Source organism: Hirundo rustica, chromosome 3, assembly GCF_015227805.2.
Source record: "Hirundo rustica isolate bHirRus1 chromosome 3, bHirRus1.pri.v3, whole genome shotgun sequence".
In the NCBI taxonomy this organism is placed as follows: Eukaryota; Metazoa; Chordata; class Aves; order Passeriformes; family Hirundinidae; genus Hirundo; species Hirundo rustica.
This window is the reverse complement of record NC_053452.1, coordinates 1,778,927-1,798,535: the sequence shown is the minus strand read 5'-3', so window position 1 is coordinate 1,798,535 and position 19,609 is coordinate 1,778,927. Positions and strand designations below refer to the sequence as shown.

Below are 19,609 nucleotides of genomic sequence, written 5' to 3'. Positions count from 1 at the left end.
GTATTTCATTCTCTTATGACGCCTGGCTAATAACCACACAACAGTTGGAAACTGTCAAAATATTTTACAGCTCAATTGTAATTCCCATCCAAGTCTAAGCATGCAGTAATTGGGCGTTAGCCACGTTCCAGGGGTGTTACAGCAATGCACAGCAGTCAGATCTTCTGGGTTTCACTTTTTTTAACACATGTAAAACTCCTACACGATCCCTAGGATCTACTCCATAAAATTTGGAATTGTGTATTAGTACACCGTCCACAGAGATAGCTTTTTTCATTAACTCGATATAATATTTATGCTAACACTTGAAAAATCAGCTTGATATTTGGAACTACAGGATTTGCTCAGCAGCTTTTTCTTTTGCCTTGGTTTAAGCTCCCTAAAGAAAAAATGTTTTGTGAGACAAAAAAAAAAAACCAAAAAAACAAAAACCCAACCAACCAACCAAACCACTTTGAGCAAAACATTACGTGGCAAACATTGCAATATCAAAATATTTGAGACAAAACGCTGATTTCGACTTCGAGGAACAAAGAAAGACAAATGGAGTATTCCAAGCTGAGAGAGAAAAGAAGGGCACTGCTACAACAGGGTGATGTGAGGAACCAGACAGGGGTTTTAGCAGGCGCTGTTACTGTAGTGTGCACAATGCCCGTGGGCACAGGATCCAGATAATGGCCTGATGGATTTTCCTGAACAGACAGCTCATTGAGCATTTCTGATTGGAGTCAGTATTTCTAAGGCACTATCAGAGATAAAGCTTCATGACTCCCCGGTCTTTCGACACTGTTCCAATCATTAATCCATGCATTAGCTGTCACTAACTCCCAGTGACAGGCAGATGACATCACTGGATCCCCAAGACATTGACGTCCATTGGATTCAAATCCTCAAGAGGAGTTATGCCTTTCAGCTTCCACAAGTGGAACAAAGTGTTACGTTTCAAGCGCCTTTTCGGCCTTGGTTTACATGCTGTGTTAAATAAAATGAAGCATTCCTGCCAGGTTCTCTGCTGGTGCCCAAATGATGCCATGATGAACGTGTTGGGTGTGAGCTGCTTGTGATTCCAAGCACTCATCTGCAGGCAGAACTAGGAAAAACCCGGACACAAGGACTGCACCACAAGACTTCAGCCTTCCAGTCAGTTCTTAGAAGGAGCATCAGGGGAAGGCATCAACTGCTCTTTCTTGCACGGGGGGGGGGATGAGATGAGCTTTATCAGAGAAGCCCAAAGGAGCTACACAGGGTAAATCTTCAGAAAGCTCACACTCGAGCCTCATACATCATCTTTAACGTGTCTGATCATGTCCAGCTGTTACAACACGGAGAGCACTTATCACTCAAACATCTCAGGCTCCTGCAATACTTTTCACTGCATAAGCACCTCGGGATAGGTGGAGGAGGGAAAAGAAGGGAGCTTTCATTCCTACACAGGAATTTCCATGCTTTGGGAAGTGTAAATTAGAGCATTACTACTAGTCTGACAGTAAGTTTGCTAATAAATGTGTAGCAACATTATCTAATTGCATAACGAGAGATTAAATGATTATGGCAGGCTTTGAAATGGGGAGAATAAAGGGAAGAGAAAGTTAATGTAAAGGGAGAGCTCTGGTAATACAGAAAACTAGCTGCAATTTTAGAACTTGGATAAATTTATAAAAGCCAGCTGCTCTAAATAAGCTTCCAGTGGCACATACAAAGTTTGTTCTAATACTGAGCGTTAGTTCCAAGTTACATGAGCTCCTAAAAATGATTGAAAAAAACCCCATCATCTTAAAAACACAAGTTTTTCACACTTCTAGGCAACTCATTTGCTTAACATCTACCTTACCCTTAAAGCTGTACAGGAGGGGAGTTCAAAGAGCAGGTTTTTCTACAGTTACAATAAAACTCACAAGAGTACTCAAACAGAAGTGCTGAAGCTCTAGTGGGAGAATGACAAGTTGATAAATACACAGCGTGCACGCTGCTTTAGTCACAGTTTAGGTTCTCAATGAGTTACGTTCACATAAGTTCCTTTTTTCTCTACCACATGTAAATACTTAAAAGTCATTTAGCAGAGATTTTTATTTTCTCCTGTTTGTAATGCCTTGGCAGTGTTAGGTGCTGGAACTGAGCAATCCCTGCTGCAAGTTTGGGAGTGGGTGGGAGGAAGAAGGAAGGGGAGGGCACTGGGCTCTCCAAAGAGGAGTTTAGGTAGGAAAGATTGGTCTCACTGGTCCCCCAAAACCTCTTTTGCAGCTGGTAAAGCCTGGCTATTTAGAAGGCTCTTCAGAGCAGAAGTCTAACCAAGATGCTCCAAGCAGATTAAGGAATTCTATCTCTGTTCCTAAGTTATGGAACACTACAGAGGCATTTTATGTCCTGAATCAGACAGAAGCAATGTCTTCATAACTTCATTACAAAAACAGGTCGAGTCTTATGGAATCTAAACCTACAGCTCACAGCCAAACTCATCACCAGTTTTTAAAAGAATCCTCTAAGTTGAAAAGGACAAAATGAGACTATAGTGGGATTTGATCTTACTCTCTTTTTGCCCAATAAATATGAAAATAACACATTTTAAACTTTTTTTTTTTTTTTTAATGTGAATCTATTTCTCAAATATTTCCAAGCATATATGCATTTTCCATTTAGATCACCTGTTTGGGGATCTACACAGAGTCCATTAGGCATGCAGGGACAGCAGCAAGAACAATGCTAAGGAGTTTTAAGGATGCAAATTTGCTAAAATCTGGCCACAAAATAAACCCACTGCATGATCTTGCTTTCTTTATTCTTTTTCTTTTTTATTGGGCATGAAATGCTGGCAGAGCAACTGTCAGAGGAAGTGAGACTGAGGTGATAAAAGACCAATTCCAACTCATCTGTGCTCAAGCAAACCCCAAAACACAGAAACCCACACAAGACACAAAATCCAGAGCAATACATTTCATTTGTCTGGGGGCTAGTCCTCCAAAAAAGGAAGGAAACACTTTTCCAAAAGAGATGAAAGTGCTCTGAAGCAAACCCTGTAACGTCCCATGTGTTGTGTGGGTTCTATGACTCTTTAAACGCTTGCAAAAAAAGACAGGTTGTGATTTTAAATCAACCACTTATATATCCAAGGTGACCAGAAATGGAAGAACGTTTCAAAAATGTGGAGGCTCTCATTGGAATTATCTCCTATTATTCCCCATTACTCACACCTATGCCACATTCTGCTCCTACATTTGAAAACAACAGTTAAGTATGTAAACACACAAAAAAAAGATACTGTCCTAAAAGAAAATGTAATTCTAGCAGGCAAAGCCCCAAACATCTTTCTTATAGAAACCTAATCTTGCTGCTATAAAGAAATGTAAACATGGCTAAATGCATTTGCAGAGAAAACTCCTTCCCTGAAAACCCTTCAAAAGCAATTTTTCTTCTTATTTTTTTTTTTTCCTTTTTTAAATCCTGGTGGCAATATTCCATTAGCATTTTAGGTCGGGTGGAAAAGTTGTGGTTACAGTCATAACCACGTTGAGCATTGCAACAACATTTGGTTTGCCATGGTTTTTTATATGTAAGCCTATTGACTGGGTTCTGCTCTGCACACCCAATAAAAAGATTGAATAAAAGACTGAATAAAAGAAAATGATGTTACTGAGTCACTGCTGTCAGTGACAACCATGACAGATGACTTACCAATAGCACAGAGGGCCAGGAGAGCACTTTAGAAAAGCATCAGTCCTGCAGCATTGCTTTACAGTGATAAAAACAGAGTTTTCACAGAGCTCCAAGAGCGCTTTGGCAATGTAAAGAGAAGGGCACATGGTGTTATGGAATATGGTTGAGTTGTGAAGCAGATTCTAGAACAAAACACTTGAATTATGACCTGTTAAACCATCCGTATCGAATTGGTGCCCGAATTCACTTTCTAGAAAGCTTGAATGTAGATAATAAATACGTATTTGTTATATATAAAGGTGTGTGTATATATATATATGCACAATATTTACATATTGTTATAAAGGTATAAAAAAAACATATTTACCTTTGTATACATCTATATACACAAAGAGAAAGAAAATATACACTCTCTCAAAATATGTAAAAAACACCCCAAGCTTACTTGAAGTAACAGAAACACATTCTGACTATGTGTTTTTTCAGTAAAAATTACTTTCATTACGCTCCAGAAGCATAAAATACAAGGCAGCCAATTGGGAAAAAAACAAAAAAACCCCACCAGAAATAGAACACCCTGTTTATACATAAATATTTACAGTGGTATAACATTTTAGAATATTTTAAAGGTTGTTTGGCTGAGTTGGAGGATTCAAAGGATGTATCTGCATCAAAGCAAGCCAAGAAACATGACCCTTGCAAGGCTTTAAGATTCCAGCTCCTTGCCTCAAAGGTGCTGATGAAGAGAGGGAGAATGAAGATTTTAGCTGGCCTACCAAAGAGAAAGAGACTGTACTCTTTCTTCCTTGTGCCTCGCCCTTCCAACACACAAAAGACAACGAAAGGGTTGGAAACAACTCTAACCTGCCCCAGTTCACACTCCTGGAACCTGGGGTGGAAAGATTTCACTGCTCTGGGACATAACTGAGAGGCAGTTAGAGGACCTCAGCTTCTCCTTGCTTTCAGTGGACTCTGCACTAACTCTCAAGAACGCTTACAAAAATCCAAATGCTCTTTCCAAACACATTTCTCTGGTTCTGCTGTGTGCCTGTGCCAGCCTCTCCCCCAGTTTGAGCAGTTGTGTACACATCTGTGAGCTTAATGCCCACAGGGAAATAAAGGAGACTTTGGACAGCCACAGTGGGCACTGAACCATGCCATGCACGCAGCAGTGATGTGCCCTCGGTGCTAAAGATGCCAGGCATGCATATGAAGTTGCTCCTAGTCTCAAAATTAAACATCACAGGACCTTTACCAAGGTAAAAAAAAAAAAAAAAAAAAAAAAAAAAAAAAAAAAAAAAAAAAAAAAAATTTATATATATATATATATATATATATATTTAGTAATGAAGGCTCCAGTACCTAGAGAGCTTTGTTCTTCAAGATATTCCATCCCAGGTAACAACAGGGGGGCTTTGGGTGTAATTTTTTTGGTTTGGTTTTGTGTTTGGGGGGGGTGTGCGTGGTTTTTTTTGTTTGTGTGTGTTGAAATACTCCTTCTTTTGGGGACGGTAGACACGTCACAACAACTGAGTATCCTGTGGCACTGCCTCTGTGAGCGGGAACCCACAGCACACCCCAGCAAGCTCTGCTCTAAAGGAATAAGGGAAGAGGCAGGGTAAGATGTATTAGAAGATGTTTCACCACGCTACGTCCTCTGAATCCAAATGATTTCTCCCCAGTGAGAGACTGCCCTCTCAACACCACGGCTCTCTTTAAAGTGGTGTAAGCATTTAATCACTGAGTGTTTAATCAAGCTTTTAAATATTAACGTTGAGCTAATATATTAAGCTCCCCAATATTTTTCGTAACAGTTACAAGGTGATTTCCTTAATGGCTTTAGTTTCTAGCTAGCTCCTTTAAAGGCCCTTCGTTGAGCTAGAGCACATGATTTGATTCACACTTTAAATGCCTTTCAAAGCTGATTTGTCTGAATTAGACAAATGAACGATATCTAAATTCTGTGCATTACTCATTAGTACAAACTATGAAGTATCATTCAGGGGTTAACACAATTATCTGCTAAACTGCAAAACAGCTCTTGCCAATAATGAAAGTAAGTAAAGTAAAATACATTTGCACCTCCTCTTTTTTTGAGATAAACCCAAATTTGGTATATCTAATGACACATGAAACTACTTAAGTTGGATTGGCGAGAGTTCTTGCTTTAAATATATTTTTAACCTTTTTCCCCCCTTTATTAACAGTTTCTGTACAAAGTGCCTGCTCTGTATTCACTTGAGATCCGTCTCTATGCTTCTGCACAGGACAAATCAAACCACAAAATATACGCAGGATCTGGATTTTGTACTCAAATGGCTGATTCTCCAGCAAACAACATCTCTTTTTTTCCTGTACACTCCACTTCTGTTTTCCTTAAAACAACTCAGAAAACTGCGACCCTCAGAACACGGTACATGCCACAAATCCCTCAGACAGCTCACACAGTGACAGTTGCACAGAACAGAGTCCTGCTGAAAGAATGGAGAGAAATGGATTCAAAAGGAGGCAGTGAATCAAAAAACCCTGCCTTCAGCTCGATGCCAATAAAAACCAGAATCACTCAGTTCCTCGGGATTGTTTTCTATTTATTTTCTTTTCTTTTATGCGGTTAATATTTTAGGAAATTGTTAGGGTTTGGGTTTGTTTTTTTTTTTCTGTCACCACAGACACTCCCTTTAGGCAACCGTGCATCAACAATCCTCCCACGTTCAAAGTCGGCTACATCTGTTGCTCTTTTCCCATTGTTGAAAATTCCTGCCTTAATCCTATTTGACTTTATTCATGCAAAGGTCATCCTGAATTCAACAAATGGAGGAGCGAGAGCAGGCACACTGTTGAACATGGCTGGAAAAAAACGCCCCTGTAGAACATGCAGCTAGTGCGCCGGCACTACCGCGCAAGTACTCGCTTTATTACGCGCCCTCTTGTCACCAGAGCTCCGGTGCAGGATGAACTGGCAACGTATTTCCCCTTGCAACTCAGGAATGCATTTTTCCTTGATTTTCTCTCCTTTGAAAAAATAGGTTTGTGCTTAACTTGCATTTGCCGGCGGGTATGACCAGCATACGCATGGGGTATACCTGAGCGTTTCGCGTGTCCTGAGGTTTGGCTCCTGGCACCTATGGGTTCCCTTTTTCTCCTGGGTTTTACCTCTGAGTATACCTAAAACTAACGGTGAGCACAATTTTCAATAAACTCGGCAAAATTCAATCTAAAAATCCTTCTACGAAGCAGGGTCGAACAGCTAACACAAACACCTCATTTTAGGGCCATCGCTGCACTGTAGATTTGCTTACAAACGCCATCTATTTTGGTTTTAGACCTCTTTTTCTTTCCCAGCAACAAAAAAAGCATTCTGGCTCGGACCTGTGATTTATTCCTATGCTTCAGCATCTGACCCAAATCAAAGAACATTTAGCAGGAACAGTGAATTAGTAAGCAAACCAAAGTCAACCATCAGACTGATTTATGAAGGGAAGATAATTATTTTTGTAATATGTCCATAACTCATCATGACAGAAGCAAAGGAATATTTATTCATGCACACTTATTTCCAATTGGAGGTGCTTGCCAACCAAACCCATCCCTCAGGCAAGCAGAGAACCAGGCACATTGTTAATGTGCTCCTTTCACCGACTGCTGCAGCAGGGCCCACGGATGGGCCATGGATGGTGGAGAGAGCACCCAGGACTTCATCTGAACCAGCCCCAGCTCCAGGTGACAGCTAAAAGTTAAATGCTCCAATGTCAACTTCAACAATTTGTGTTGAGGTCCTTGTTAGGCGCAAGGGAACATTGGAAAGAATCGAGTTTTCATTTTAAAAGCTGTCCTGTACTCTGCTTGTGTGGCTCTTGTTAAGGGACCTGACAATAAGGCATCAAAACTGTACAGAAAAAGGATAGATGTCTTTTTTCCAGGGTTTTGTTGCAAAGATTTTGAGGATTTTTTGTTTTGATGATTGTTTCAAAAGGTCTTAGGAGAAAGGAGAAGCGTTCCCTCTTTCTTCTTCCTTTTAAAGAGCAAAGCTTGAACTAAACACGAGTCTGTGAAGCCCAGCATGAGACTCAAAGCCTTCCAGGTGACAAGGCACAGGAAGGTGGCCCTCCAGCACCTACATCAGGATCCCATGGCCTTGTGCCACCCCCCTGCCTCCATTCCACCACAGACACAAATAGAAATATTACAGGAAATAGAATAAAACAGAAGGCCCTCGTTGGGGATAAGGATTTTCAGATGACATCTCCCAGAAGCTGGCCTAGATCTCACTAGAGCTGGCCCAGTGCAGCTGTCATTCACATGTTTGGGCAGGCCAGGACTGCTCCAGCTACCCAGCCTCAATATTTAGGAACTGCAGCACTCCAGAAATCTCCATGCACCTTCTCCACAACTGCTGAAGTGGTATTTTATGACAACGAATCTGAGATCTATAATTTGATAATTTGTAAATGGAAAAAAAAAAAAAAAAAAATTAAAAATTAGAATTAAAAATGTAAAATTAAATTTACTGTAAAAGTTAAATTTAAAATATGAAAAGTGAGGCCTGAAATGTCACAACGCTGGTGCAGCTACCGAACCTCACTTGCACAGACATTTCGCAGAAGCGGTAACTGGTGCGGCCCAGAACTGCTGCAGGCACTGACAAAGTTTCCATCCATTTCAGTAGGAGCTGCATTGCACCAATAATGCACAAATACCTTAAAGAGCAATTATGAAAATTACAGAAGCAGTCAAGCATTTATCAGCCTGAACATGATGGATATTAATTTGCAATGAAAAATATTTTTCCAGGACAGCTCTGGAGGCCTGTTATCTACATCCCCACTACTAATAAGGACCTCAAGAAGAAACAGTCAAACACTCAAGTAGCAGCACTTAAAGTTGCCAAATCAAGTGTTCAAAGATTATGGTTACAAATGCATTTTTATTAATACCCTTTGTATAATAGTATATATATATATTTTTTTTTTAATAAAAACTAAGGTCCACAAAAAAATCCACCTCCAGATTATTGTAAGATAATGCTTTTGAGCCCTCAGTGTGAGTCACCTAAGAGCTGACCTTACAGAGAATTGTTCGTTTTAGGATAGTTCAGGTGACACAGAACAGCACTCTCTCAAAGTGCATGGCACCACAGCCAACATTTAATAATTCGATTTTGTACGTAGAGTGGCAGGGAGAAACATCCTTGACTAAAGACTGATCCTCTTCTGTGTAGTTAAATTTGGCCCAGAAGTCATGCTTAAAGAACCAAGGATGTCAAATTCTTTGGGTTCAAAAGATGCTCTGGGAAGGTGAAGAACCAACCAACATCTTTGGTCCCATGCATCTACAGGGGATCTGTGAGTCTGCCTTGAATGGTTCTGTCAATTCCTTCTGGAACTGGCCAAGCATCTGCTGCTGGTATGCTAACTAAACAGGTGGGAAATGGCTTTTTCTAGGATTGTATAGGAAAGTCATATGATACCTAAATCTCATGCATTGGCTAAAGCCACCCAGACATTTGTTTTGGTTGACTAACTGGAAAATTTGCACTACTAAAAGCAAGCAAGCAAAAAAAGCATAACATTCGATTGAACCTGCTGATTTATCCGGGCTGGATGCAGCTGTGAACTTGAGGAAAAAACCAAAAACAACCAACCACGGTCCAAAATCTGGTTCAAGAGATCAGCTTAGCACCGCACATAAGGAATTCAGGAGAGAGGGAAGGATCCCATTCCGTGCTCCTGCACAGCTCAGTGGGCACAGAAAGCAGCGCCCTTTGCTGGCCCAGGGCTCAGCACTCAGCCTGGACTGGCTCCCTGCAGAGCAGAACATACAGTGAGGAAGTCCTTCCATCTAGGTGATGCTCCTGGGACAAGGAGAGAAGCAAGAGGCTGAAGATGGAAGCAGCTCAGCTCTGCCTCCAGTCCTGGGCAAAACTGCTACAGGAACATTTGGGCAAATTGTTGAGGGTTTTAACACTCAAATTCTGAAGGAAGCATGTCTCTAAGAGATCATGTGACTACAGAGCAGCACCTAAATATTTTTGACAGCGTGGGAACAAGATGCTTCAGTCAGAAGGGCAGAAAGCCACACAAAGAACATGGAAGGGCCTGGTTCCCTCTACAGTCTCAATATCCAACAGTGAGTTCCTGTTGGCACCAATCTTGGGAATAATATGAGGGCAACGTAGTCAAGTTCAGAGACACCATTTAAAACTTATGAAAACAGTAATAAGGAATTGCTTAAGTATTTGGATTAAAAAATGGAGCCTCTTTTATCCTTTAACACTTGAAATGCAGCAAGTTGAATGACTTGTCTGTGCTTCCATATGATTATCTCACCATCTCTCTGTTCATATTATGTGTGCAGCTCGTCTTTCTTCCTATTAAAACAAAAAATGTCTTTGGGCTGCATGCAAGGGCAGCTTTTCTCAGAGTGCCTTCTTTTTTTTGCTCAAGTTCATGACAGGAGACATCTTCCAATTCTATCCAGTAACTTCCACATCTTCCACATCTGTGTACACAGGGAGTGACAAAGATCTCATGGCAAAGGAGCTGTACAATTCCTTTGCAGCAAAGGTGAAGCTGAAAAGGAGCAAAATCATTGAAGAAGATGTTCCAGAGAGCTGGGAAGGCCTGATGTGAATGGACAACTGGAGGTACTTTTGATACCAAGAGACAGTGGGTGATCTTCACCTCCCATGTGGAATTTACTGCCATTCCTGCACCCAGCTGCATTACTGCACCTGTGTTTTAGGATGAAGTTCTTCCTACTGTTTGGTAACACAAGCTTGGTAATCTTGAGGTAAATTAAAGTGGAGAAAACAAGCAGCTGGAGACTTTAGGCTCTCTGATATCTTGGGAGCTGTGAGGGAAGCTGTCACTTCTCCCCCTTCTGCTAAAGCTACTTGTTTTGTGCTCTAAGCATTTATTCTGCCTTAGAATGAATGAGAGGGAGGAAAAAAAAAAATTACAGGTTCCTTCTTGTTCCCTTGAGAAGCATCTGAGATTTTCTCTTCTTTCATTAGGAAGCAATTTGTACCTCCTTTGCTGCTTGAAGGACAAACTGCCCATCAGGCAGAAATCTTTCTGGACAGCCTGAACATCCTGAAGCATTGCAGATACACAGCAGATTACCAAGGATATGGATGGAGGTGGATTATTACATGTCATGCAGAAAATGATTCTGTATTTCCTGTAAATGTTTCATTAGAGCTTAAACCAGCTATCTTGTCTGGCATGAGAGAGTGGATTATTACTTGGTACGCAAAACAATTAATTTTAGTTTTAAAATGAGAGACAGAGCGAGTTTTACCAATGATGGTGACAAACAGGGATGTTACCATGGGCTTTGGACTGCTATGTGAACATGTATTCTCCTCTTCCAATTACCTAAAAGCCATTACAAGTTCTTGTCCAAAAGCACCAAAACTGACTCCTGTGTTTTCATGACTACCAGCAATTTTATGCATATTAATTTGCAAGGAAAAATATTTTCCCAGGACAGCTCTGGAGACCTGTTACCTGCATCCCCACCACTACCTTCATAAAGGCAAGAATGGTGTACACAATACTGATAGCCTTAAGTTGATTTATCATCCTGTCCTGGTGCCACACACTTTCATCAGTTGCAAGGCATAACTAAAAATCCATTCAAGGTAAGGTTCAAAAAGCATCTTGTGGTCTGATATCAATTTTATGTCTGTTCATATAATCATGTACTGCCAGAGAAACACCTATCCCCAGGAGGGAGTGCAGGAGTTTCATTCAGTAGCATTCCTGCCCCCTCATTCTCACAAAGACAATAAAATTCTTGATGGTGCAGACAGATTGCTTTAGTTTCTCTACCACGAGACGTAGTTGCCAGCTCTGGGACTGATCATCTTTCCAATAAATTCAACATAATGCAGAGAAGAAATCTGGAACTGGCTGAGACTTCACCCTGCTGAAGTTCATATGTATATTCTGCAATCAGCTAAAGCAATGATGAGCACTGATATGCGTGCTATGTGCTGCTCTGATAACCACATTTTCAGCCTGAGATCACATTTTTTTTTCCCCCAAAGTCAAAAAGTGGGGGAAATTTAAAGTCTCTATGACCTCAGTGAAAGGCAGAACCTGGTTACCCAAACTGTGTAAAGAACAGTAACAGAGGTATGACAGTAACAAGCCCAACAAGGTTTCAGCACTGTTGGGTTTGACAGCACTGAAGCAGTTTGATGACTGAAGAGCTTAATTACAGCTTTGCACTTTGTCAGACTCACCTAAATAGAGTCAGCATACCACAGTTCTCAAGTCATTTGGGCTGATTAACTGTGGGGCAACTCCAGATCTCAGACTCCGCATTTTAAGCTCTCTCTGATGACTCAGATTAGTTTGCAGGAGATACACAAGACAGGAGAGAATTAAGATATTCCTTCAGGAAGTGTGAATAGATAAAATAAATTTGAAATCAAAACTTCCTCCAAACTCAGATCTGGCAAATTCTGTGGGCTGAAGAGCTGGACCTTTAGGGAGAGTTAAACCCAGCCTTATCTAAGTTAGGTAACTGACCCTTCCTCACCAATACAGCTGCCAGGGGATCTCCAGGTGATCAAAAGGAAGAGGCTTGGAAAGGATTTGCTACTCCAGGTAACTGAGTGCTCATCACTTAATAAACCTGCTGGTGTGTAGATGGCAATGACAGACAGCATTTGTGTTTTTTGGATTCAGCCGACGTGACGAATGCTGCTAGCATGTGAAGGGAAAATGAGCACCAAATACTCTGCCAAAGATTTGCAGAGGAGCTTTTGGAATATCTTTCCTTCAGCTCTGAAGTTCTACTATTAATGCTGTGTTTGTGTAGTTTAAAGATTAGCATTTCTGCTCCACAGGCATTTCCTATGACAACAACCAAGACAGGGAATTGAACCTGCTGAAACCATTTCGCCTCTGGTATAACTCCCCAAAACTTCCTGTGCACGGCAAACTGGGACAAAACACTAAGACACACGATTTAACCTCTCTTTACCTAAGTTTACCTCTATAGGACTATTCCCCTCCATAAGGGCATGTACTAAGTTCATGTTTGTACAGTGTGTATACCTCTGGATGGAAGTTTTTCCGGAGTTGCTAAACATTGTCTCTGTTATTGAGCAATAAACAAGAAACCTGTGCCAGCACTCCAAATCCCACCTGGGCACTATTCTGTACTGTTCTGTGAGAAAAGGGTTTCTTTTCTTTTAAATGCCAGTACTTTTCCAAATTTCAAAAAGCATTCCAAGTAAAGTGCTTTTGATCTGAGTGCAAAACAATTCAAGCACAGAGAAAAGACTATGCTCACAGAAAGCTTTCTGCGTTGCAAGTGACCGTACAATATTTTAACACACCCACCCAGCAAAACTTTCCACTGTAATATAATGAACCAGGACACTGCATCTGCTTTGGAGCCTTCCCTAATTTCTCCTAGCCTCCGAAATCCTGTTAAAAAAATCAATTTAAGCTTTCCTACGAAAGAGCACGTGAGCGCAGAGCTCCACCTTCCCTCCCAGCCCTAATGAAAATCAGCGTTTCCGGACATGGCTCTGTGCTGATCTCAGGCTCAGGGGCAGAAAGGTGGGCTGCAAGCAGGCAGGCACCAAAATATTCACCAAGTAACACCACAGGGAAAAGCAGGAACCACCTGACTGTCCATAACAGCACAGTCTTCTCAGCCAGTTCAATCCTGAGCTTTTTCTTAATTCCACCTTTCCAACACTCTAAAGCTTCATCTAGGGCAGACAAAACCCACAACAACCAAACTGGGCAGTGACGTGTTACTTCAGCACAGGGAAGCCATGTATGAAACAGAGAGACACATTTCCTTGGATGCACACCTGTAAAAAAACCACCTCTCAAACAATGAGCAAGGGGCACACCATTTCCACCAGGCGATCAGATAAAATTCTCCACAGATGTCTCTTCACAGCCTTGGTGAAAGGTTTGCTTTTGGCCAAAAAAGCTTTGCTTTGGCCATTTCGCTTTGACCCAAGAGCCAGACTCCACCAGGAATTAATAATGTGCCGCTTTTCATGCCGAAACTCATACAGGAACCCCAGCTAACTGGACTGAATGCCATTTCAGAGCATCATAAAACCGCTGTGCTTTGATTTCATATACCCCCGGTTGCGGTTTTGCATATGAAGAATAACTTGTGAAGTGCACTCGTGCTCTTACTCCACTGTTTTGCTTTGCAGTGAGCAGACAGAGATTACATTTCTGGTCTCTTTAGCCTGAGTGAGTGGCAAAATGACAACAAGATCAGAGCCTGAGTGGACAAGGACATGTGAGCAATCTGGCTGAGTAATTACACAATGAAATGACAGGTACGACAAGGAGTTTCCCTCAGTTCTGAAACTGAAGTACAGCAGCTGGGATTCAAGGCAAACCAGATGATAATGTGCATTATCAAGGCAAGACACAGTGGAAGGGAGGCACTCTGTCCTCACCTTCCCACCTTGAAAACAACGCATGACATTCATTTCCATTAATTTATGCTATTAAATGCTTATTTTGTTTAAAGAAAAAGCACAAGTGGTGCTCACTGCTGAAACACTGGAGTTGAAACCCACACTGACAGAAGGTGGCTGTTGCAGTACTAAAACACCCACACCTCACATTAGCTCTTCCACTGAAATGAACTCAGATTTTCCCGTGAAAAACATAAACGGATGTGCATACGTAAGTATCCTCAGTCTGGACATTCCTGGCAAACAGTTAACCTGATTTAAAGGAGCCTGCCTTCTTTTTTAATAACTTTTAATTACTTTTTAAATAGCTTTGGAATTGGACATATAGAAATCCCAATACAAATAAACAGTGCCCAGTCCTAAGCTTTTAAAACCCAGATTTATGACAGAAATGTGGAGACAGGCTCTTCCACGGGGGCAAGGCTTAGGAGCATTAAAATGGATCAGGACAAAGCACTGCTCAACAGGATTTTCTTCCTTCTCCATGCCACATCCTGCTGTCCTGTAACATTGGTTACTAGAAGACTCCTTTCTTTGAAACTGCAGTCCCTGTTACTGTTGTCATGAAATCCTTAAAAAGAAAAAAAACACCAGCTCCTACAGTTGCACCCCTCCCTATGAACCAGGTGAAGAGAGACAAGCCAACAGGACTGGCCAAGCTTTTAGGATGCCTGCAGAAATAAACGGGATGTTTACAACACACAGAAAGGTACAAAGACAACATTTTGGTGTGAAAAGCTTACCTTAGGAGAGGAGGAGAGCTCCCTCGATGCAGGGATTGCTGACATGTTCTCACCCACGCCCGTCTCTGTCTTTGGCAAGAGGTTTGGGGGTTCAGGAGCCTTTCTTTTCGTCTTCTTTTCTGGTTCTTGCAGAGCAACTTTAATTAAAGCAGGGCTTGGTTTTGGTTCATAAAATGGATTTGATCTAATTAAAAGAAGGGAAACACATTTCTTTGCTATCTCCTTGGAAATAAACCCAAAAGTCAGACCTGCTTAGGAAAGCTAATGACTAAAATGCTTTTATTATCCCACATAAGAACGTTTTACCTTTATACACTTTTAAATGCTACATTTTCACACAATTAAAAAGTGAGTTACAATGGCTAAAACTGCATTATTCAGTCACAACTGCCATGATTTTTATAAAGTCCTGTAAATTGCAGAGATTCTATCAACTGCATAAAGCTAACTCTTCAATTATACTTTGCTATCCAGCAAAGATTGATCTGATTTTATGACAAGATCAATACCAAAAAATGTGAGTGAAGCTGCTGGGTGTTTAACACTCTAATGAACAGAATAAACACAGCTTGATTAGAACACTTAATATCTCTCTGCAGCCATCACCTGTCTATTTTGAAAGTGCTTTTTATAACTGAATCTGATTTGGGAATGTTACAGAGTAAACTTCTTCCACCAAGTAGATGCAGTCCAAAGAATTATCCTTAACTCGGGCATCCAGGTTCCAACACTGCATTTGTACCACCCTAAGTAAATACCTCCACAGCCAAATTTTATGTTAGCTTGATAGATCCAATATCAATCAATCAATAATACATCAAATAATGACTTCCTCTACACCCTTAGAGCCAGCAGCTTTGTATCCTGCTAAGGTTACTTAAGGGAATCTTTTTTGCACGGAATTATTTCATTATCCATACTGTTTGCTTTCCAGGTTTTGCAATCCAAAACTGGACAGTTAGTGACGAAATGGATACATTAAATTATTCTTTTCTAGTCCCTCTCTACCCTGCAAGACATATTTCTCACAGATCTCAAACTACAATTCCCAACAATCCACCTGCACACAGTTATAACACACAGCGTAACCAACCACAACAAATAACCTCAGTCCCTTGAAGTCCCTTCTGCTCCTTACAGAAAAAGAAATCCAACTCCTGAAGCAAAAGGAAAGATTAAAACTAAAATGACTCATTTAATGACTGAAGGCAACTTCCAGGTGTTCCCCCACTTTGCTGCCCATCAAGTGCAAAGCCACCAGGAACTGAAGGCAACCAAAGGAAGAAGTGAAATGGAAACAGAAGGGTGTTTTCCATGGCAGGCAGTAGGAAAAGGAGACATCCAGGCTGGAGTGGAGAAGGCATCCAGCTGTCAGTAGCTCTAATTTAGCTGACAGCCAGCAGAGAGTTCAAAGGGAGGTGAAAATGAAGATAAAAGAGATAAAGGCAGAAGAACAATGCATTCTGTGGGACAGCACAAGGTTTGATTTAGTTCAACACGCCAGCCTTGGGAACAGCCAACAGGCACGGCGTGTTTGGCAGGAATTTACCTCTGAACTAGAAAGGTGCATTTGGAAGGTGTCAAAATTATTTGGGTGTGAGGAAAAAAACCCAACACCCTATCAATGAGAGCTGAGAGGTTTGGAAGAACCAGCTTTTGAACTTTTAAGCTCCAGAGCTGCCTGCACAGGATGATGCAGGCGTCATCCTGAAGAATTGCACCCTCTGTACCCACCAGAAGTACTAAAAGGAGAGAAGCCTTTTCCTCTAGAGAAGAACTTCTTGAAAGCCAGATTAAATCCTCACATTTTGGTCACAGAAAACAGACACAGACATGCACACGTGCTACCCTTAATTCCTCTTACAAATACTGAGCAAGATTTTTGAAAAAGAATGTTAATACAGAAAAAAAAAACCAAAACCCAACCAAAATGGTTCTTTCCTGATACAACGTTTGAATCACATGAGGATGTGATATACACAGCAGAGTTTGGTCCAACAGCTTCCACAAGAAATTAAGCATCTGAAAAGTCTGGTTGAAAAGAGCCTTAGCTGGAAAATATTAAAGCACTTTTCTCCGAGGTCAGCCCCATATTTGCTGGTTCTGTGAAGTTATTGAATGGAGTCACATAAAATGCTTTGTCTAAAGAAATGCCAGACTGTCCTCCACAAAATTAAAACATTTCAGACCCGACAAGACACCTGGAATTAAACTGTCACTGACAACGTGGTGGCTTGTGGCTTCTTGTGCAGATGGCAACTCCACAGCCTTGCCAATTAAACAGCAGAATTCCAAACCGTACAATGATTAACGAGATAAGAAGCCACAGAGCCAAATGATATTGGACAGCAAGTTTTATTCTGACCAATTCAAAAATCATTTTTGATCAGTCTTACCAGTTAGCTGAAAAAAAAAAAAATAAAAATTAGAAAATAAGCATTTTACTGAGGAAGAAACCCTAAGCTGTCAGCGTGGCAGGGCTGAAAAGGTCAGGCAATATTGCCAAGCAAGAAGCACTAAGGTTGAAAGCATTACACATTAAGCACTTGTGAGCTGTGCTGTTTTCAAATAGTTAAGTTCACACAGTGTGCCTTCCTTCGCTAACAGGTGGATTTCAATGTATAAAATTCGAAAATTCGCTAACAGTGAAACATCCAAAGTAACAAAAGGAAAATGTGCTCCTCATCTTTGGCTAGGTATGGGAATTTAGGCAGAGGAAGGATGTTTTGAGAGCACAGTTCTGCAGTAGTTAAATGCTCTGGCTCACCCAAGCCCCCTGTGCCATGCAACGCCTCACGATGCTTGTGCTCGTGGCTGTGCTTTGTGCGTGTTATGAGCTATCAGTTCTCTTCACAAACATTAGTCAAATACAATTACCCAAGGTAAACCCTTCCCAGAGGTGCACTGAGGCCAAGTACCTTTTACAGGATTACAGGGAGAGTCTGTCACCAAACTGGAGCCACAGTTCAGCTCTTGGGGCACTCGGCGTAAGCTCCGAGTCCGGAATGAGAACTAGGGATCTGCCAGAGCAGAATGGGACAAGGGTCCTGATGCTAACTGGTGTGTCCATGACCTCAGGACACACCACTGCATCTCACACAAAACATCAGAGGAAAACGCCAGGCAGTACAGCAAGTGAACTCCAACTAAGCATTTAGGACATGGGGGTAAAAATACATTGTATTTCCCGCTAATCAATAAATCAGGAGCCTTCCATTTCTTCCATTTCATGCCTCCCACCTATCGGTTCGAAAGGAGGCAGCCCTTGACCAGTGATATGACCAAAAAAATGAATTTTTAAAATATCAAAAGACAAGATGTTATGAGAGAGGTTGAAAATAACATGCAGAGTTTTCTGCTCTTATGATATGACTCAGTTGTTCAGCTTTGTCTTGAATGCACTGCTCAGGCCAAGTCAACACATCTTAAAATAGACACATAGCAGAAGAAATAACAGGGTCCAGAGACGGGCGGTGGAAATGATTAGAGAGATGAAGAGACTTCTGTATGAAGAGAGATCGAAAAAGTTAGCACTCAGACAGTGACAAGGAAAGGTGAACATGCTAGAGACAGACAAGACAACAAATGTTTGTGGCAGGTAAATCCAACATTACAAACTGTTGTTTTGATAAGCCAGCAGAAGAGACAGCACGGGATTGGAAAGAGAATTTAGTTACAATCAACAAAAGAAACCCATTTCATTAGAGATCGTGTTTTCTTGTGGAACTCTCTGGACTTCAATAGGCTTGGAAGAAGATTACCCACTTATGTAGATAATAATATTCACAGTAGGTAAAAACAATATGCATCTGGACATAAATGACTTAGGGCACTCAAAAACCACCAACTGGCACTGCCTGTGAAAATTCTGCCTCTGGTGCTCACCAGACCGTGCCTCGGCAGAAGCTTTCTACTTAAAAATCTGAAAATTCAGGACTTGAGATGGGGCAAAACAGCGTTTGTAGATGTGATCTAATATTACATGTCCTGTGTTTCTAGACTGGACTTTCATCATCACACCCATTCCTCCAGGGCGCTTCAGTATAAAGACTCAAGGGCTCTCCTCGCCACACTTCAAACCCAATGCACTCAGCAAATGGTCTCCAGGTCTTTTGTATGATGGACTGCTCCTGGAACCTCAGAGGGAAATGTGGAGAGGAAGGTTACTTTGGGGGTCAGGACATTAAAAACTTATGTAGAAGATGTAAAAACTTGCTTTTACAGCGTTTACTGAATTTTTATCCTTCCATCTTCCCATGGGACACTGCTTTATCATGAAAATACAGACCAGCTTTATGTCCAAGTAGAATCCACCTATGGGGAATTTATTTTTATCTTTGGGGGGAAAAAAATTAAGCAAATGGAGTCATTAAAACAAGAAGGAAGCTGTTGTTAACCAAGGGCTGAAGTTCAGCAAAAGGAAGGGTCACAACCCTGCCACAAGCCCCTTTGACATAGATGTGCTTAGGCTGGAAAAGGAAGTATAAACAGAAAATTCTTCACTTGCTCACCCATGTGGCTTTCTCTCTTTCTGCTCCTCTCAATCTTTGCTGTCCTCTACACCTATATCTTGGGTGGGTGTAAAATACACATATTTTTATTCCCCCCAGGTTCTGGTGACCAGGAATGCCTGGTGTGGCTGTCAGTGTGATCACACTGTGCCCTGAAGACACAGCAGCCAGTGCTGTTTGTTCAGGCACTGTCCTGACAAACGGAGCTGGCAGAGGCATCATTCCCAATGCCC

At 41.3% G+C, this 19,609-nt stretch overlaps 1 protein-coding gene across 13 annotated transcripts in view; it reads right to left on the bottom strand.

Moving 5' to 3' along the window:
- The window catches only part of EHBP1 (EH domain binding protein 1), a 204,312-nt gene that overhangs the window by 91,591 nt on the left and 93,112 nt on the right, over window positions 1-19,609 (bottom strand). For all 13 annotated transcript variants that reach the window (XM_040058768.2, XM_040058771.2, XM_040058774.1 and 10 more), the window contains one exon: window positions 14,866-15,049. In XM_040058768.2, coding sequence (XP_039914702.1) covers window positions 14,866-15,049 — 184 coding nt within the window. The remainder of the gene's footprint in view (window positions 1-14,865; window positions 15,050-19,609) is intronic.